General features: G+C 32.7%; 1 protein-coding gene across 48 annotated transcripts in view; it reads left to right on the plus strand.

Annotated features, from left to right (window-relative positions):
* The window catches only part of chl1b (cell adhesion molecule L1-like b), a 168,569-nt gene that overhangs the window by 134,936 nt on the left and 10,934 nt on the right, over positions 1 to 22,699 (plus strand). For 15 of the 48 annotated variants that reach the window (XM_073954488.1, XM_073954476.1, XM_073954491.1 and 12 more), the window contains 5 exons: positions 921 to 1,143; positions 3,675 to 3,790; positions 3,951 to 4,155; positions 7,546 to 7,668; positions 14,985 to 15,161. In XM_073954488.1, coding sequence (XP_073810589.1) covers positions 921 to 1,143; positions 3,675 to 3,790; positions 3,951 to 4,155; positions 7,546 to 7,668; positions 14,985 to 15,161 — 844 coding nt within the window. Of the gene's footprint in view, positions 1 to 920; positions 1,144 to 3,674; positions 3,791 to 3,950; positions 4,156 to 7,545; positions 7,669 to 14,984; positions 15,162 to 17,082; positions 17,113 to 17,603; positions 17,679 to 21,291; positions 21,400 to 22,699 lie in introns of all 48 variants that reach the window. The other 33 variants (XM_073954458.1, XM_073954473.1, XM_073954461.1 and 30 more) reach the window with 5 other exon arrangements.

Consider the following 22,699-nt stretch of genomic DNA (forward strand, 5'->3'; position numbering starts at 1 on the left):
CACAATTATGTGGGGAAGCCTCTCCACACCACCACAAGTGTGCATGGCACAGCAAATGTGTCCATTTGTATGATACAATGGCAGCCACAGGACAACGGCGCCGGTGTGCTCACCAAACATCAACTACAGGTGGAGTGGAGAGGCAGTGATAGTGCCAATTCAGTGGATGGGGATGATTGGTAGGCCTTGATCGTAAAGGTTCGATGGGAGGGAATATAGCCTGGACACCGGGGTTACACCCATTTATTTTATTTTATTTTATTTTATTTTATTTTATTTTATTTTATTTTATTTTGTTTTATTTTGTTTTATTTTATTTTATTTTATTTTATTTATAGAACAGATTAATACTATTTATACCTCATTATACCAATATATAAATATATATAAACATATTAATGATTCTATTTTATTTAAATCCTCACCTTTTTGTGATTTTTATCAAAATTTAGTAAAATTTAAAATTATAAAAATAAATAATAATAATAATAATAATAATAGTAATAATAATAATAATAATAACAATAACAATAACAGCTAAATAGCTAATGAAAATCAACTTTTTAATATTTTTACATATTATATATATATATATATATATATATATATATATATATATATATATATATATATATATATATAAAATTTAATATAATTTTTATTTTGTTTTAATAATTTTTTGCAATATGTATGTTGTTGTTTTTTTTACAAAATTATTCTTACTCTTATACATACATACAAAATCAGCCAGCCTAATTATAAATGTTTTAATGATTTAAAATCAGGCTAATAGATTTATAATCTATTAATACATTTTACCCAAAGTATTAGTATTTAGAACAAGAAAACAACTAAATGTTATTTTCTTTTGATTTACTCTTTCCTGTCTTCTAACCAAGCTCTTGTTTTTCCTGTCACAGCCGTTGTCACCTATTGAACACAACGGGCCTGGTCTGGAGTACAAAGTGAGCTACAGGAGACATGGCAGCGATGAAGACTGGACGGAGCGCATGGTGAAGAGGCACTCATTTCTGGTCAAAAACACCCCGACGTTCGTCCTTTACGAGATCAAAATTCAGGCCAAGAACCACGCGGGCTGGGGTCCGGACCCTAAAATAATAACAGCGTACTCGGGAGAGGATTGTAAGTAGAAACAACCTCCATTGTGCCTGAGCCGTGAAGATGAGTGTGCATTCAAATAAGCCAATACCGTTGACATTTCACTCACTGTCAAGCATCGCGCGTCGTGCCTGTGAGAGCATACAAAGTAGCACATTCTGAAAGATGCATTGTGGTTTCTAACCTTTTCTTCATCTGTAAAGGCTCTTGTTACGCCGCAAATAAGCAATGGCTGTAAATGGAAACACACCCACCCCTCCCTGTAGCGAAAGTGCAGTACATGTGTGATGAGAATATCAACAAACCTGGAGGGCAGAGAACAATGATGAAATAGCATCTTTGCTTTAATACACAATCTCCAAACGGCAGCGACTTGTTTAGCCTTATTGAGAATATTAAATGGAACAAAGTGGGAATGATTCTCCTCACTCTGAGTTTTCGTACATGAAATGTTATCATGAGCTGTTTATATTTGCGGCTATAATTATTCTCTTGCCTTCAGTTTTCTTTTGGAGTTGTCCTCCCGATGTTATCTCAGGTCACTACGTTTTTGTGTAGTATGCTTTTTAGTTTAGTTCGATTTTCTTCCTCTGTTACCCTATTTTAGTGATTCTCTTTTAGCTTAGCATTTGGTTACCAGTGTTGGGGAGTTGCTAGTCATGTGTTGCCAAACAAAAGTTACTGTTTTTATGATGCTGAGTAAGCTCAAGGGATAATAGGATGATTCATTACAGTTTATTTATGGTAAATTAACTGTTTAAATTACTGAATGACAAGGTTTATTAGCAGTTAACGGTTTCAATAATGATTCTTTCAGCACTTACTGTACTTAAAAATCCAAATAGGCTAAATTCATATTCACAAAAGTAGTTTTGAGTAGTTTTTTATTAATATTAAAATACATATAGACACAATTTTGATCATAATAAACACATTAAAACTAATTAGATTACAATTAATAATACAAAATAATTAAAATAACTAAATAAATGTAGAAGTTAAATGCAGTATTATAATAATTAGAAAAAAATGAATAATGTAATGAAGTAAATGCTTTATTTCTAGTATTATTTTAATGTTTATTAGTATCATTGTCTAAACTCTAAGTCTTTATTCAAGAAACTGTATATTTTTTTAAACACTGTCTTTATTAATTTTTTAGGAACTTGTAAAGAAAACAAAACAAAACATACAAAATTGATAAAAGATAAAGAAAGACAATATATATATATATATATATATATATATATATATATATATATATATATATATATATATATATATATATATATATATATATAGTTTTGGACATTTGCCAATATTCAATAATTAAAAAGTTTCCAACCAAAGGACAGTTCCGTAAACCATGACATAGAGTGCATATCTCTGTATTACATTTTACGCATTGATCTAGAATGTTTAGGTTGAATTTGTGAAGCAGTAGGCTATGCACAGCCAGTGTTTTTCAGCCAATAATAAACTTCCAGTGAAAGCTTAATGTGACTATTTTCAATTTCATAAGGTTCCTTTTACAGCATCGATGTTGTAATGTGATTACAATACACTCAGTTAAATAGACTTAAGGATTCATTTAGTAGTTCAAGTGTAAAACGAGATGAAAGACTGTGTAACTGCTTGTGCCATCAGAATCAGCAGGCGAGCACAGAAACTCCATTGAAAATACTGGGATGAAATAAACTGCCATATGTTAAAGACATGGCGTGGGGCAATGGCATTTAATGCAGTGTTTCTTGTCCGGTCGAAGACCCAATTCATATTGTATAACTGTCTGGCAGTAAAGATCACTGATATTTAAAGAAATCAGACCTTAAACATGGCAATTTTATAATGGAAAGTCAGTTGACCAGAAGTGCTGAGGCTGGCTGGCTGAAATTAAAAGTCTGTGTGCATATACTCCATTCTGGAGTTAAATATGTATAAACACTTTTAAATTTAAGGATGGAAGTCTTCCACTCAAGAATGATAACATTGCAATGGCATCTAAAAGACTGAAATCTACTTTATTGTAACATTTAAAATGGTGCATTATGTGTACAAATTGGATCTAAGTCTTGAATCCCATGAACCTTATTTAAAAAGTCTGGAATCTTATTTAAAAGTATATATGAACTTGTAAGTTAAATAGTATATCTAATTTAATGTACTGTAGCTTTTCTTGAAAATGTACAGTTCAATTGTAGTTTCCCCAACACTGTTTTTTTCCCATTATAATTAAATCTCTCTCCATTAGCAAGTGTCTATAACTTGTGAATGTTTAGTGTTGTTTATACATAGATTGTGTGATGTATGGTAAATGGCTGTTGTAGGCAATTTTGGAAGTGTTTGATAAGCATAAAAACAATATTATAGTCCACAACTCCACATAAACAACTATTACCCCAATCAATTTGTTCCCTTCATGATTACCCACAGCATTTCTTGCTCCTTGTTTTATGAACATATCTGATATCTAATTCACCCACATTATCTTGATGTAGGAACAGTGTATTTCATACAAAGCTTTTTCTAATATTTGCATGTTTTTCATCCCATAGTCCCCTCAGCAGCTCCAGATGATGTAGCCGTAGAAGTGTTGAACAACACTATGGTGAAGGTCAGATGGGAACATGTTCACAAGGACAAAATACATGGACATCTGGGTGGCTACAGGGTAATTCAACATGCCTTTCACTTTTTAGCCATGGTTGAAATGCCAACGACCCCTTTTTTTATGACCTTGAAGCTCCTCTTGTTACTCAGTAAGCTGCCAGAACTATCCACATGTATTAATCGCCGTTCTTTTTGACTAATCTAATCTCATGTACTTGTAGGTGAGCTGGTGGAGGCTTCGTAGTCTGCTGGACTCAAAGAAAACACACGGCGACAAGCACACATTGACATTCTCAGGCGAGAGGAACCATGCGGTGGTCACAGGTCTTAAGCCGTTCTCCGAATACAGCCTCATTGTCATGGCCTTTAACAGCAGAGGAAACGGTCCTGGCAGTCATTCGGTCAACTTCAAAACCCCTGAGGGAGGTGAGTGAGGACAATGTGTCTACTTTAAGAGGCCATGAGATGCTTTGTAAGGTTTTCCTCTTTCTTTAGTGTATAATTTATAAGAACTGCAGGTACAAGGTTTATAGTCTACAATGGATCTGTGTTTTTTTTTTTTTTTGTATTCTGTTCACCTTGTTTGGGTTGTTTCTAGTCCGAATATCTCAAAATTCTTAAATCAAAAAGCATTTTCTAGTCTTGTTTTCAGAAATTATACTCAACATCAAGTTTTTTCTTTAAAAACCAAAGCTGGGTGAAGTATCCGAAATGTATCCTTTAGTAAAAATACAAGTACACTGAAGAAAATGATTCAAAGATGATTCCTTGGATTTAAAGGGGTGGTTCACAATGTTTTTTTTAAGGTTTGATTGTGTTTATGGGGTGCAAAACAATGTGTGTTCGTAATTCATTTGTAAAAAATCACATTATTTGTTTACTTATCTTATCTTCCTTATAAGGCCCGCCCTCAGAGGGCTCTGATTAGTCAGCAAACCTAATGTGTTGTGATTGACAGATCGGCTTCACGTCACCAGAAAACGTCATGCCTCTCTTGCGCGCTGTCTGTCAGACTGTAATGGTAAACCGTTTTACCATTAAATACCCCTTGCCGTATTATATTTATCCATTGTCAGAACAAAGGTTTAAATGCTAAAATGGCTTGCCATAGACTGTAAATAATGTCAGTGAGGCTGTATCAGTTTGAGTCTGAGTCAGACACAGAAAATGAAGATAACACAGCTGAACCCAAGCAAACACAATCTTGCTAGATGTTTCTGAATAGTATGTTTTTTTTGGTTTTTTTTCTGTTCGTTGGTTAGAGGAAGAATGTGGTCAAGCCATCAGCATTTCATTTCAGCATCCCATTCTAGTGTAAATAGGAAATGGTGCATTATAATAAGTCTCGTTTCTAATAGATAGCAGGTAAAACAGTCTACTTTGGGTTTTCGTTCACTATCTGAGGTTTAACCACGTCATAAAAATGCAGTCTTAATGACATTGTACTGTAGTAAGGCTTGGACAAGTTAAAACACACTTAAGGTATTTATAAACAGTATGTTTATGCTGAACAAATTAATGAAAATATACTGAAAACACGGACAACCCTATTCTGAAAGCAACACACTTTTGTAAATAAATAAATAATGAAACATGTTGCAGAAAAATGAATAAATGATATGATGTGTTTTTTTTTTTTTTTTTTTTTTGAGTAAAACGGTTGACTAAATTACCGTAAAAGTAATACACGTGCCCAACAATGCATTGCTGCTGTCTTGACTGAAGTGCTGCTCCCTTATGTAGTAAATAAGGTAGAGGAAGTGGTGGTGGCAGCGCTTTGGGGAGACTTGGGATGTCTGTACATAATATACTCCATTATTTCAAAAGTAAAACTCATGGATTGCTGACGCATACAGATACATTGCAGTCGCTGGTGACGATTGCAAATGTTTACATGGGGAAAACAGATACATATATGTTTAACAGACCGCGTTTCTCATTGTTTATATCCTTGTTTACGTCCCTACTACAACATAGCCTGCAATGAATGCTGGAAACTATCCATGTAAGATATACATTTTAACAAAAAGAAGCACTTACAGGTTGTGGCTCACAATCCACAGCTTCTTTATCGTAGGCTGAATCCAACTCTTAACTGTGACCATTGGTGGAAGCTATCCTTTGTAAAATGCTTTGCACAGAGAGCTTTATCTTTTTTATAATATTCTGGAACATAATTAAATTAAAATGTAAGCCCTTTTCTGTTTGTGTCACATCCCTTGGATGGACAAATAGTGAAACAGAACAAGATCCATAGAAATAGCAGCGTTTGGACTGCATTTTGCTTTCTCTACTAACGCGTCTATGGCCATGCTCCTTTGCTGAGCGAGGTGTGTGTGCAGTGAAAGTGTGTAACCTGGAATGTTTGCGATCTCATTAGCCTGTATGTATTTTTTTGTAGTCCCCAAATTCGTTCGCTGTAGGCTTTGCTAAGCTAACTCTGTAAAAGCCAGTTTCTCCCTTTGCATTGAAGTTTGAGCATCTTACATACAGAGATGTTCTTTATGTTCACTAAGCAACATTACACATCAACTAAAGTTTAAAGTATGATATCGTAGTGGACTACTTCTTTAATATATATATACATATTTTTTGTTTTTTTTAAGTGGTTGTAAACAATTTTTGGGGCTGAATTTAAACACACAAATTAAGTTGAACATTACTCAATTTCATTTGTTTAAATTCAACCAACATAAATTGTTTGTTTGCGGTGACACAGTGGCTTAGTAGGTAGTGCTGTCGCCTCACAGCAAGAAGGTCGCTGGTTTGAACCTCGGATGGGTCAGTTGGCGTTTCTGTGTGGAGTTTGCATGTTCTCCCCGCATTCGCATGGGTTTCCTCTGGGTGCTCCGGTTTCCCCCACAGTCCAAAGACATGCGGTAGAGGTGAATTGGGTAGGCTAAATTGTCCGTAGTGTATGAGTGTGAATGAGTGGGCATCCACTGCGTAAATCATGAGCTGGATAAGTTGATGGTTCATTCCGCTGTGGTGATCCCGGATTAATAAAGGGACTAAGCCGAAAAGAAAATGAATGATTGAATAAATTGTTTGCAGCAATTTTGCAGACATAATGTTTTTTTCAGTGCACTTGATTTTTTTTTTTACTCAAGTAAAAGTGAAAAGTAGCCATCTTAAAAGTTACTCAAGTAAGATTAAAAAAGTGTCAGATTAAAAAAAAATTACTCAAGTTACTTTTAGATACTTTTAATCATATATATATATACCCATTTTTATGTATGTACGCTACATTTGTGAGATGTCCATATTTGTGTGTAAATAAAAGACGTCTTGGCATGCTGTTAATTTGGTTTCATTTCATTTATTCATACTCCTTCGGCTTACTCCCTTTATTCATCAGGGGTCGCCACTGCAGAATGAACCGCAAGCTTATCCAGCATTTGTTTTTGATATCCAGCATTTTTGTTTAATATCAAAGTCAGAATCATTACAAATGAGACATTATAGTGTTTGAATGCTGCATAAGTTAAATTATTCTGAATATATATATATATATATATATATATATATATATATATATATATATATATATATATATATATATATATATATATATATATATATATATATATATATATATATATATATATATGTATATATTGAAGCATTTCATCAAAATATTAAAATTTTTTGACTCTAAAACTTTTGTTGTTTATTAACGCTGGTGCTTTTTTTTTTTTTAAAGAATAGATGAATGCAAGACACCATAGCACTGTTATCTTCATTTGTGTGCACGAAAGGGTTCTTTAAATTATTAAAATACCTGTCAACTCTTTTTTTTTCTCTGTCTACCTGCAGTTCCTGGTCAAGCAGCTGCTTTCAGTGCTACAAACATCCAGAAGCACAAGGTCACCTTGACCTGGTCTCCTCCAGTTGACGCAAATGGAGTCCTAATTGGCTACATCCTCCAATATCAGCTAAGTATGTGAACATTGCATTTCCATTTTGTTCATAACCTTCACCATAAATTTCTACGTCTTACTGTAAGGGTTATGCGTCTGGGCTTGAGTAAACAGCTTTCCTGATATGCATTTCTGGAGTGGCCCATGACACAGCGGCATTACTAGTCATTATAGTTATTCTAGAATAAAACCACAACCCACTGGATTTGTTTTTAGGTCATGTCACTTAAAGGGCCAGACTGTAACTCTTTTTCATATGCCCATGATGCTTTCCTTAAAATATGGGAGTAGCTTTAGTTAAACTGTAAACAATCAGTGAAGTGTTTTTTTTTTTTTTTTTTTTTTTTTAAATAATGATAACAGCAATAATACTCATACTACTACTACTACTACTACTACTACTACTACTACTACTACTACTAATAATAATAATATTAATATTAATAATAATAATAAGAAGAAGAAGAAGAATAATAACAGGTCCAGTGGTTAGTCCATTAACTGTTTACTTTTTTAATAGACTGAAGGACTCACAATGAGTCTTACCTCCTGCAATATTACGGACATGTTAAATAATACTGCATTGTAGAGTATAGAAAAAAATCTACAGGTATAAAACAGTGAACTTTTGCCACAGATATACTTGCAATACTAATTTTAGGGGTCCATTGGGGTCTTTAAAATTTCAAAAACAGAATTTTAGGTTTCAAAAAGTCTTAAATTCACTGATATATTATATAGTCTTATTTATATTATCTTAAAAGAGTCTTGATTTTTCTATGTCTATGTAAAGCTAATCAGTCAGACAAACACTCATCCAGTCTCCAACAATCCATCTCAAGAAAAATTTAGCAAAACTCTAATTATTACTAATATTATAATAGCTTTCTAACCAATATGTTTTAATCATCTACCTTATTATAACATTTGCTGGAAAGCTTTTCATGCATTTATAGGTTGAGGACACTGAGCTGGATATATCGATTGTTGAATGTGCATTCATTAAGTTAATTATAGTTTTAAAGCGTTTTTTTTTTTTTTTTAAGAAAAGTTAAAAAAAAATGTGTATAAAACTACGGTTGGTTTGTTTGTTTGACATGTTATTTAGGGTATGTGGCTAAGAAATACGTAATTACATTTCTTATCTTTTCTGATAGACAAAGTAAGCTATTAGAAAATAAAATCCTTAGCGTTTATCCCTGTATAAGTGTGACATTTTTTTTCATAATAGAATTTATAGGTTGAGAACACTGACCTGAATATATAGATTGTCGAATGTGCATACATTTAGTTTATTAAAGAGTTTTTTTTTTTTTTTTTTTTGTTAGAAAAGTTATGTTAAATAAAAAATGTAAACAACTAGGGTTTGTATGACACATTATTTAAAATATCTGGGTAAGAAAAAAGCTTTTTTTTAAATTATCTTTTCCGCTAGACAAACTGGGACATTAAAAAAACAATAATAATAAATAAAAATAAAATCTTTAGTATTTAGCCCTTTATAAGTCTATTGTATTCATAATGGAATTTGGACACTGACCTGGATATATAGACTGTCGTATGTGCATACATTTAGTTTATTTTAGTTCCTAAAGAGTTTATTTTTTTATTTTTTTAAGAAAAGTTGTTGACAAAAATAAGTAAAACTAGGGGTTGTTTGCTTGTTTGTTGCATTGTTTAAATACAAAATAAGTAATTGACCTGGATATAGACTGTTTATATTTATATAGACTGTCGCATGTGCATATATTTAGTTTATTATAGTTTTTATCCTTTCCGATAAACAAACAGGGCTATTAGAAAAAAAGAAAATGTGCTTGTAACTCTGTATAAGTCTGAAGGTTCATTCATAAGTGTCTTAAAACGGTCTTAAAGTCTTAAATTTGACTTGACGAAACCTGTAATGTTAAAATTCTAAGCATAACATTATTTATAACATTATTTCCATCATGGATACAAATAAAGCACATCACTCTTTAAATTCGTTCACTATGTATATGGATTATTTGCAGCACAACCTTATATATATATATATATATATATATATATATATATATATATATATATATATATATATATATATATATATTAAACTGATTTATTTCAGTTCTTTCAAATAGAAATTCCATAACTGGAAATGCATCCCATAATTTGAAACGCAGTAGTCATATGCAGAAAAAAAGGTGGATAGGAAATTATTTTATCATGGCACAGATAAAATCATATTGCTTTGTACCAGCATGTTCCCCATAATACAGATGAGGATTTTACATACAAAAACATCCAAAAGCTCTTTTAGGGTTCACTTCTCATTACATCAAGTCATGTCTACATCTCACCACTAGGAGATATTGTTGTGCCACCTACTTTATGCTCGGCAGCTGCATCTTATATGGAGCAGAGACTCCAGTATTATGAAAATAACTGCACAGGACCTCAATAAGACACAGTTGTATATTTGCTAAATGATTTATGGAAAACAATTACTTTGACTGGTTTAAGTTGCCTCAGTCAATTTGCGTATTTTTTATTATACAGGTCCTGTTATACCAAACTGAAAGCACACTAGTGAATTAAACCGCTATTTGTTTAGTGCATGCCATTAGGCTATGCTTTGGTTTTAATTGGGATTTACAGTGAGTAGGACCACTGATTACAGAAATGTAGTCGGTTAACAATGCACATCGTATTAATAGTTAAGTCACACACTTTAGGGGAATGGGAAACATTGTGAAGCGTTTAAGTAAATAGTGAGAGATATTTTTATTCAGGCTGTAGATTTTAATATTTAAGATAAACGTAGGTGTAATTGTAGAAGACCATGAAAATAGGAAACTTATGTGTATTGTTGTATTGTTTTATTGTTGTATTAAATAAACATAAATATTACAGAGATAAATAAATAAATAAAAAATAAATAAATAAATAAATAATATTGATAAGCTAATGAATAATTATATATATATATATATATATATATATATATATATATATATATATATATATATATATATATATATAGTAATTCTTTTTTAAAGCTTTTTCTCTATATAAAATACCTTGAAGTCCCTGAAACAATATATATATTAAATATATATTATATAATCATTTAATTATCACTTGAAATACAGAAAAAAAAAATATAATTATATTTTATTAATTGATTAATTAATAAATGTATTGTATAAATAAATAAATAAATAAATAAATATTTTTACATATTTCTGAAAGTTTTTTAGTTTTTAGAAAGTTAGTTTAGTTTTTATTTATCTTTGTCTAAACCATGTATTCCTGAATGTCAATGTCAGTCAAACCTTTTATGACCTAATGAATGTTCAGTTGCTTTGCCTGTGAATTTAAGTTAATTATTCAAAGATTTTACAAATATTAGCACATTCAAAGGTCTGATAATTTAAAAATCAATTAAAATACAAGTAAGCAAATAAAATAATATTTATTTATTTATTTATTTATTTATTTATTTATTTATTTATTTATTTATTTATTTATTTATTTATTTATTTATTTAACAAACAAACAAACAAACAAACAAATAAATAAATAAATAAACAAGCAAATAAATAAATAAATGTTTGTTAAATAAATAAATAAATAAATAAATAAATAAATAAATAAACCTATCAAAGTGCTCACTTGCTTCAGCTTAGGAAACAATGGTATAAATCAATATATAGCATAAAACAATGGAATAAAATTTCTTGCACACACCCGATGCTGTTTGACATGCACCGTATCACAGTAAAACACCAGACTGAACACACAAACCACTCAACACGCAACCATATCCCAGCAGGAATGGTGACGGAGGTGATTATGATGCATACAGTCCACAAGGCCTCGTCAGCTAATTGTGTTTGATGCTGCGGCTGATCATTGAGGCCAAGTGTCAGGTTGCGTATTAAAAGAAGCGACATTTTCATCAGGAGAGCTTGCTAGAACCATTGTGCCTCCTTTGAAGTGTGCTCATTGAAGTCCCCTTGAAGAAAGTGGTGTGTAAAATGCTGGCGCGAGAGCACACAGCTGTACCCGTCGAATGGAAAATAGCAACTGGGATTAAAGAGCCGCTGCACAGATGGCCTGCAGCCAGATCCAACTACGCTGAAATTGCATACAGTTAACAATTTGCACATAGTTTATTTTTATTTGACAGACTTAGTGGAGAATTACTGGGAGGAAAGGGGAAACGGCACAGGTTGCAGACTTACTTTTTAAAGCCGTTTAAATGGCATGCACAAAACATGTGTTTTAATCAGTGACATGGATTTTTGTTATGTATTTCAATGCCATCTTTAAATGCAAACTTTCGTTCATGTCTACATGATTGTTTATAACATTTAAATTAAGCCTTGGTGTAATCTATGTGCATACAAATAGCAAATGGAGTTCTTACCAGGGTCATTAATGCAAGCACTTTTTTGTGATATTAAAATAAAATAAAATAAAATAAAATAAAATAAAATAAAATAAAATAAAATAAAATAAAATAAAATAAAATAAAATAAAAATTTGCGTGGGTTTACTCCGGGTGCTTCGAAGTCAAAAGACATGCGGGATAGGTGAATTGGCCGTAGTGGGTGTGTAAATAAGAGTGTATGAGTCTTTCCCAGTACTGTGTTAACCATATGCGTAAAATATATGCTGGATAAGTTGGCGTTCATTCTGCTATGGCGACCCCGGATGAATAAAGTGATTAAGCTGAAGATAATTTAATTTAATTTAATTTAATTTAATTTAATTTAATTTAATTTAATTTAATTTAATTTAATTTAATTTAAAAATACAAATAAAATACAAGTAAATAAAATTAAAAATTGTGTCACAATATTTAACAGATATTTCCAAATAAATTATCTTCATGTAGTTCTTGCTAACTGTTTACAAATAATTGCTTAAATTATTGTTAACTGAACCAAAAATGGTTGTATGGCACTGAAAACTTATTTTAGGAGTAATGACTTCTAAAATATTTCTGATTTACTATCACAGGCATAAATAGTATTTTAAAAATATAATAAAATTAAAACAGTTTTTTTTACAGTTAATTGCAATTTCACAAATTATATTTCCATCGAAAAAATCCAGTGGTTTGGTTTATTTTTATTTAACATTTATTAACAAAATGTATGTATTATGAAATATATTGGCTACTTTATTTATTTATTTTATTTTCATATTAAATAACAATAAAAAATACTTGGACATTATTAAAAATGTCCAAACGGAAAAAAAAAAATTCTTGGATATATATTCATTTTCTTGTCGGCTTAGTCCCTCCATCAATCCGGGGTCGCCACAGCGGAATGAACCGCCAACTTATCCACCAAGTTTTTACGCAGTGGATGCGCTTCCCGTATATGGTAACACCCAATAACCACAATATGCCATCTGTGCGAAAACACATCTAAACAACATAAATTGCATGATAAGTCATAGTGTTGTGACAAGCTTATTGTCATCCACTACTGAAACTTGTGTATTGTGACATTCCTAGTGCAGACTGTCAGTCTGTGTTAGGAAGAAAAAAAAGTGTATATGACCTCTGGCTGACTAAACACGTCTGACATTTCAATGACACGGCCTTCCCTTTACCCGTCCAGCTGAGCGACCAACCATAACACATGATGAACACGTCACTTTCCTGCACATTGTTCTCTTCCTTTTACCATCTGTATATTTCAATTTAACAGAATTCTGCATATATACTGAGTATATATCAATCAGTAATAACAAGCAAAGCAATAGTGAATACGTTACAAAAAAAAAAAAAAAAAAGCTCTTGTTTGGTACAACATTTCTGTCAGATCCAATATTGTCAGCACAGCATCATCTTTTAGTTTCAACTTTTCTGAAAATCCTGCTTTGAATTGTGCCTTTACAGCAGAATCTGCATTGACCTTGTTATTTCTTTACTTATGCATGAATCGGTGGGCGGAGCTAAACAGGCAGTGATAAAGAAGGAGGCGTTGAGTTTGCAGAGTTTAGTCACACTATTATAAGATTCGCATTCCACAACATGTCATTTTGTCAGACTGGCTAATCTAAATATATCAAAAAGTTCATCACACACACACACAAAAAAAAGGTTATCAGGGAACAAAAAAAGTATTGTATTGTTTGGAAGATTTATTTCTAAGAATATAAATGCACCATGTCAAATGTATGCATCTTAAAATATGTCTGTTTTTCTATTCTAGACTAAATATTTATATTCTATTTTGAAAATATTTTTTATCAAATAAATTGTATTGGTTTGCAGAAATTACACATGACATAAAAACTTCAGTGTATATGTATGCATATTTAACTAATAATGAAAAAAGTATATCTGCAGCATCTTAGTTATAATTAACCTATAATTTATTTGTAATTGTTTGGTAAAACACACACACGCACGCACGCACGCACGCACGCACGCACGCACACACACACACACACACACACACACACACACACACATATATATATATATATATATATATATATATATATATATATATATATATATATATATATATATATATATATATATATATATATATATATATATATATATATATATGTGTGTGTATATTCTGTTTATTTTTTTCCAAATTTAAACGGAGATTTCAACACATTTCTAAACATAATAGTTTTAATAACTCATTTCTCAAAACTCATTTCTCATTTTTAACTAGATAAGACACCTCTATACAGTTTAAAGTGACATTTAAAGGCTTAACTACAGTAGATTAATTAGGTTAACTAGGCAGGTAAGGGTAATTAGGCAAGTTATTGTAAAACAATGGTTTGTTCTGTAGACTATTGAAAAAATATATAGCTTAAAGGGGCTAATAATATTGACCTTAAAATGTTTAAAAAAATAAATAAATAAAAAACTGCTTTTATTCTATCCAAAATAAATAAAAAAATAAAATAAAATAAAAAACTTTCTCCAGAAGAAAAGTGACCGCATAGAGAAACACTGCAGGGCTGTTGACGACTGTGGGTGTTTATATTGGTTTGACTGATAAATCTGAATTTGCAGCTAAATTGTTTGTGGTGCCAAACAGCATTTCCCGTTGTTTACATTCTTGTTTTACGTCCTCACTACAACATACCGTTAATGCTAGTAACTGTTCATGCATTTGATCAATTTTAACAAATAAAGATACTTACAGGCTCACAATCCACAGCTTTTTAACTTGACTAACGTTTTTTTCAGTGTGGAAATTCAGATTTTCAAAAAAAAAAAATGGTTAAAAGTTAGGTTTAGAACATTCATTTTGAAGACCATTCTCTGCATTGACATATCCTCTTTTTCCTTCTCCTGTTTAGTAAACAACACAGAGGAACTAGGCCCTCTGATGACACTCAACATCTCCGCCGACAGCAATAAGCAGCACCTCGAAAACCTGGAAGCCCTGAGCAAATACAAATTTTACCTTCGGTGTTGCACGCGGGTGGGCTGCGGTCCTGCGGTCAGCGAGGAGCGCACCACCGTCCCTGAAGCCAGTGAGTACAGATGGGCATCAGCTGCTTCGGGGTGGGTCTCTCTGGGGAATCTGCCTCTTTGGCATGGATGACCAAGCTGCTGTTGTTATGGGCATCGACCCGGCGAATGCAGGGGACATTATTTCGACCTCCCATCTCACCAAGCTTTTCATATGCCCATCTAAGCATTTCTTTATAGCTAAACAATATCATAACAGTGTGCGACCGGGCTGCATTCATCATTGTCTAGGAAGAGCAAGCGCTTATTGATTTGAGCGTAAAAGCTGGCTTGCGAAAAAGGAAGAAGAAATAATACGTTGCCTTTTGGGGATGGAAATGTCGTATTGTTATTATTTACAGACGTGGAAATAAGTTGGTAATCAGCATCACCCTCCAAAAAATATATATGTATTAAAAGTAAAACCACGCAAGCGTGAATTTACAGCACATTTGTCGTGATTAATGGTTCACGGAGCTGTGCTTATCATCGGCGGTTAGCAGATTGTTGATAAAGTGCTGTTTATTTCCGTTTCACTGAGGGTTCGTATAGGAAGTTGTATTTACGGAAGAAATATGATCGAGATGAAAATCCCAAGGCATGGTACCAATATTCGCAGAGTAATAGGAAACAGTCAAGAAAATAAATGAGTGCTCTGATGCGAGGCGAGATATCTTTATATGTCAATAGGAAACAATCGGCTGCTGTAGACTTAAACGTGAGCAGTATGTGTCAAAGAAAATGAGTTGATTTGAAGAACAGTTAGGGAAAAGAGGACATTGGAGAAGGTTAATGTTTTCCTTTTAAAGTATTGTAGTTTTTACTTAAATTTTATGTCACGAACCCCAGTGAAACCAGGGGGTGACTGACTATATATATAAGCACTTTTTTCTCTTTCTCTTTCTCTCTCTCCCTCTCTTACTAGCACTAAATTTTCTGAGCACAAACAAGTTACTTTAAATAAATAGCACTTCTTGTATGTATTGCCTTATCTTGTTAAATTGCTGAATACCTCCTCAATTGTAGAGTCGTGTTGGACAAAACGTCTGCTTTACGACTAAATGTAAATGTAGTGGAAAATTATTAACAATAGTGAATCCATTGTATTCCTAAATGTACAGTACATTGGTATTAAAGTTGAAGTCAGAATTATTTTTTTCTTTTTAAATATTTTCCAAATGATGTTTAACAGAGCAAAGAGATTTTTACAGTATGTCTGATAATAGTCTTATTGTTTTTATTTTGGCATGTAAAATGAGTCAATAAAAAAAAAAAAAAAAAAAAAAAAAAACATTTTATGTTCAAAATTATTAGCCCCTTTTAGCATTTTTTTCATATCTACAGAACAAACCATTATTATACAACAACTTGCCTAATTACTCTAACCTGCCTAGTTAACCTAATTAACCTAGTTAAGCCTTTAAATGACACTTTAAACTGTATAGAAGTGTCTTGAAAAATATCTAGTCAAATATTTTTTTATTGTCATCATGGCAAAGACAAAATCAATTAGTTATTAGATATGAGTTATTAAAACTATGATCTTTAGAAATGTGTTGAAAAAAATCTCTCTGTTAAACTGAAAATGGGGCTTCAACAGCACCTACCTATGATGTTAAATGCATAAATATATAATTTTCAAAATAATTTTTATATATATTTTTTTAATCCAATACCATGCTGGCATCATAAAAAACTTGACTTTTCATCCCTTCTGTAATACCTACACATCTCTAGTGAGGCATTTAAAAATATTACATCATATTTTGAAATGAAATTTCCCAGGTTTCTTGCTATTGCATACTCGCTTTAATGCTTGGGTAAAAGGCACTGCTGTCTTATAAACAAGCTGTCTTATGAACTAAAGTTGTCATGATTTCAGTGTCTTCCCATCGTTCCTTGCAATATGTCTTTTTCACTGCTTTATTGCTTTTGTTTTGCCAGCTTCAACAGATGTGGCCTCTTTCAACATCAGTATGAAGTCTTGTTTTCTTTAGCATTAGAGCTAGCTAGCACTAGAATAGAGGATACAATTCTAGCCATATTATAGAGCTCTATCTTCAAAATGCATGTGTTCATAATGGGGTAATCATTTCATTTTCATATACTGTAGCCGCATAATGCTTTTCTTTGCCCTATATCCTTGCGTGAGCATTGCTGAGAGCATAGATTTAGCATATAGTTGCTAAATTAGATCAATCTCATTATTAAACTGTCATCTGCTTCATAGTCATAGCTGTAACTAATTGATTTATTCCATTTAATCTAGCTCAATTCCATCCCAATTCCTTCTTGTATAATGCTGCATTATGGTTGAGCTAACAAAGGCAGTTTTTATTTTTCACCTACATGTATAGCACCCTCTTATTTAGTAGAGCTAACTCTTGCTTAGTCTCATCACTTTCCTAGAAATAGTTCAGCTCCTTTAAAAAGAATAAATTACAAAAATGTATTTTTTTTTCCAGGAAAATCCAGCTCACGATTTCCTCCAAGAAAAACCACTGTTTCCCCTGTGGCTAATGCTACTCTTTCTTCTATAGGTACTAAACCACATAACAAGAAGTCTGAATGAGCAAATGAGGAACAAAATGGGCTTTTTTTTATGCCTGTGTTCTAGTCAATTATGTTGTTAATGGAAACACATTTATTCCCATGTTGAATTTGCTTTGGTCAAGCAATGTGCTCTGCAGAACTGTTCAAAAGTTTGGGGTCAGTAAGACTTTTAAATGTTTTTATAATCTTATTTTATGTGTTCAAAAATACAGTACATGTTGTAATATAGAAGTTTCTCTACATATGAAAGTGCAATTGATTCTTGTGTCAACAAAGCTTAGTGTCACTATTACAAAATTCTACAGAAGTCTTTCTAATGTGATAATTTGGTGGTTGAATAAAACAATATTCTTACTTTTTTCAGTTCATATGTATATGAATTCACAAGGATGGCATTCATATGAAGTATTATTTGCAGAGTAGGCTATCTAATACACATAACCTATATGTACAGTTAAAGTCAGAATTATTCGCCGCCCTTTTTTTTTATTTTTTTTTTTTATTTTTTCCCAAATGATGTTTAACACATTTTTTTCTTCTGTAAAAATAATTTTTTGTTTTATTTCAGCTAGAATAAAAGCAGTTTTATTTTTTATGAGCCATTTTAACGTCAAAATTATTAGCCCCTTTAAGCTATTTTTTTTTTTGATAGTCTACAGAACAAACCATTGTTATACAGCAACTTGCCTAATTACCCTAACCTGCCTAGTTAACCTAATTAACCTAGTTAAGGTGTCTTAAAGAGGTGTCTTGAAAAATATCTAGTCAAATATTATTTACTGTCATCATGGCAAAGATAAAATAAAATAAATCAGTTACTAGAGATGAGTTATTAAAACTATTATGTTTAGAAAGGTGTTGAAAAAAATGCTGCACATGCAAATGACAGCTCTGCGTAAACAGGTGTGCAGATGAACAAATCTACATTTCTTTACAGACAGTTTGGGCTACTTATCAGAATTATAGGAATTTTCAGCCTGACAAATTTTAATTGAAAGATATATATATATATATATATATATATATATATATATATATATATATATATATATATATATATATATATATATATATATATAATATATTTATTTATTTTATTTATTTTTTTTTTTTTGTCTTTTGCCTTACCCAGAATATAAAATTGCATATAAACACATTTAGATCATTTACTTTAACCATTACTATTGGAATGTGAGGAGACTTTCAACCAGCTTAACAAAAATGTTACTGAATCAGTCACCTGCTGCACCTTTAAATAAACTCAATTTATTACACTTCAAGGTTACTTTTTTGTAAAGGTATTACAAAAAGGACATTTTATAAAACAATTTTACTGACCCCAAACAGTAATGTGTATGTGGCCAAGTGTCAAAATCTGATTTGTCGTGCCTTATTGAAGCACAGAGGAACAGTTCTAAACGGCTGCTAAGTGAATAAGAGGAAGCCGTTTAAATTCAACACCTTCATTCCTCCGCTTTTGAGAGCAGTCTTGCAGGACACACGTAGCGTGAGCTTTTCTCCCTCCCGCTGTGGAGGCAGATGCAGACTGACAAACCTCCAGCCAGCTCGCTCAATATTTATAGCGTCATTTCTGTGTCAAGCAAAGGTGTCACACCGCACCAATGATTAACGCAATTTCTAGAATAACAGGGTGGATGGAAAGGCATCCCGATTAGAGGATGTCATTCAAGCATGCAGCGCTGGGCAGGACAGACTCGGTCCTTGGGTGCAGATGGATTCCTGAAAAGAGCCTGAGAATAAATGTGTTCCATTTGCATGTTTTTGCCCAAAGGGAGAGGAGTTGTGTGATTGAGATGTGTGGTAATGAGTTTTGACAGCAGACAACAGTCTGCCTAATTGCTACACCTGAAGGTGATGAAAACACAAGTTATCTGTGATTGATACAGCTCCGGTGGCATGCCGTGTAGGTAGCAATTGTCCAAGTCGAATACTTTTGGCTTCCTGAATAGAAAGGCGCGTTGGTTGTGTTCAGCTCTTTCAGAACTCGGCGACTGCGTAATTATTACTCTGCGACACCGTCTAAAATTATCTCTTATTATTTCTTCTTTCGCCCAGTGTAACGAGCACATCATTATTTCAGGTCGTTAATTAGTCATTTAATTACAGAAGACTCGCAGCTATGTTTCTGATGGAAATTAAATCGCTCTCCATTCCAGTATCTGAACATCCGCCATTTGTTTGTGACATCCCATCACGTTAATTTCTGAATGCTGTGTCCTATCCAGCCGCGACTCTCAGGTTTCTGATGACAAGTAATTAGTCTGACCACACTCAAAGTGAAATTGGTGTGCGTCGTAACAAAATTCAAGCCAGTCAAAACACATTTAATGTGTAAAGCTGGCAAAATTACAGTAATTACAAGCTCCTTAGTAGTAAAAAAAAATGTCCTTGTCTCTGTTAAACCGGTAATTACTTGTTTGAATTTGTGTAAAAGCTCTAGGTTTTCTTCTTCACTGATGTACATCTGATATATATGTACATAGATTTTTTTAAAACAAATCAAATGTATATATTAGATTATATAACATTATATTTAAACATTTTATTATAATATAGTTTTGTAACACGACCATATGAGCTTCACACATAGAATGAGTTATGAAAAAGTGATATCTTTTTAAATTTTTGTTTTGCATGTTTTTTTGCAAACATGTTATTGCAAATTTGAAGCTCATGTGGTTTTTCTATAATGATATTTGATTGTGTCACAATCATCAGCAATCTCCTTGTAGATTGGTGGTAAACACGCAGATCGATATAGAACAACAAATCCGCCATTCGGGGAATTTGGGAGGTTCTGGCATCCTCCATTCAGGGGATTCTGGAGGAAATAGCGCCTCTGGCTATTCAGAGGCTTTGGGAGGAACTGGCGCTCCTGACCAATTGGGGGATTCAGGAGGATCTGGCGCCCCTGGTCATTCGGTGGATTCGGGAGGATCTGGGGTCTCGGAGATCTGGCAGTGATGGAAAATCCGTTACTGCCAGAGCTGCCAGATCCTCTGTTACTACCAGGGCTGCCAGATCCTCCTGAATGGCCAGGGACGCCAGATCCTCCCAAACCCCCCATATGGCTAGGGGTGCCTCCGAAATCCTCTAAATAGTCAGGGGTTTAGGATCCTCTTGAATTCCCCGAATGGCAGATTTGTAGTTCTATATCGATCTTCGTGTTTACCAGCAATCTACAAGGATTAGCTTGCTGCTGATTGATTGATTGATTGATTGATTGATTGATTGATTGATTGATTGATTGATTGATTGATTGATTGATACAACATAATGTTGCAATATTCCATCTTGTGGAGAAAGCTTTTGCACCAATCGAATGTCACCATGAGCATGAAAAGAACAATTTTGCACCTATAGTTAGAATAGTGTCTCCCATTTCATTTGTGCACATTTCATCTCCATCACAAATGAGAAAATATGTAACTACGCCACATTTCATTGAAGTACTCTCTTGGAACCTCCATATGTTACAGTGAATAGAAAAAAGACATTCTTTCCCTTTCAAGTCTAACAAGCAACCCTTTCTCATGTCATTTACAGTACTAACCCTCTGTCATTTCTCTCTTCTCTCAGCGGTGTTGAATATTAGCACCTCAGTTAGTCACAACTATGCAAATATCAGCTGGATTCCAGGCACAGAACAGACGGAGTCAGAGTTATATGTTGCCTTTATGAACAACCGTAAGCTCTTCTTACTGTTCTCCATGCTTGTTCTTGTAAATAAAGCCTTGAGGTGCAGTATTATATCGAAATTCTCTGTAGTATTTGTTTAGTGTTTAAAGTGAATTTAACATAAGACAGTTAACAATTATTGATTTGATTAGTGTTTTCTTTACATTTATTAATAGATATTTTGATTTAAAATAAAATATGCTAAGTTGTTTCAGCTCAAACTTGGGTAAACTACAGACAATTTTACCCACATTTGAGTTGAAACTACCCAGCATTTTTTTAAGTTACGAATATTAAGACATATAAATATTAAAATTTGTATTATACATAATAATTTAGTATTCGTAGGGCTGGGTATTAATTTAGATATATTTCGATTCTGTTCGATTCAGTTTCATGAGCTTTTACTTTAAATAAATTAGATCCTTGATTTGGTTGTCAATTCTTGATTAGATTCAGTGAATATAGATTTAATGCAAATCCTACTGGTATTTCTAAATATGAACTGTAAACTTTTTACAAATAGTAAAATATTAAAAAATAAATTAAGATAGACCAACCTACATTTGTTGGTATTTTTCCAACTACCTATTTATAATGCATAGAATGAAAAGTCAGATTATGTAATGTAGCACATTTAAATATATATATTTATATATCCCACCAGTGACAATATACAGTGTGTATATTGTGTTTATACAACAGTTCGACAGCATAATCGTGTATATACAAAAAGAAATCAAACACTGAGAGTCTCAAAAATCCTTTTGTTAGAGAAACTACTTTCTTCCATCATTCATTCACATCTGCAGTTGACCGTCAGAACAGCAGAAATCAATGCTTTTTGACACGTCACTTTAGAGCTAATGTTTAAAGGATTCTCTAGCGTAATGTCTAAAGTAAAAACAGGTCATTTTGCTCACGCTTTAAGATTATAATGATGAACGGCATGAAATGTCATCAGTTTAGAGATATTTCCTAAAGACTAGTTCAAATTTTTAAGTGCCGACGGAAGCGTCAGCCAATCAGATCTCTGTATGCAAATACACCAGCTCAGACAGTGGCCTATTGCTGACTGAATTTCATTGGCTGACGCTTCTATGACGAACACTTCAGCCCCAACTTCAGACACGCCTTCAGTCAAGCGTTGACGCTGAAGCCCCGTGTGAATGGGGCGGTAACGGGCTGATGGCCGCCGATCTCTGAAGTTATAAATATTTCAAGTAGGGACTATCCATTTAAATAAACTGCATAATTGTAATCTAAACAACTACATTCTCATCTAAAAACCCTCAAAAGTACATTATGT

This window comes from Danio rerio, chromosome 6, assembly GCF_049306965.1.
Source record: "Danio rerio strain Tuebingen ecotype United States chromosome 6, GRCz12tu, whole genome shotgun sequence".
Lineage (NCBI taxonomy): Eukaryota > Metazoa > Chordata > Actinopteri > Cypriniformes > Danionidae > Danio > Danio rerio.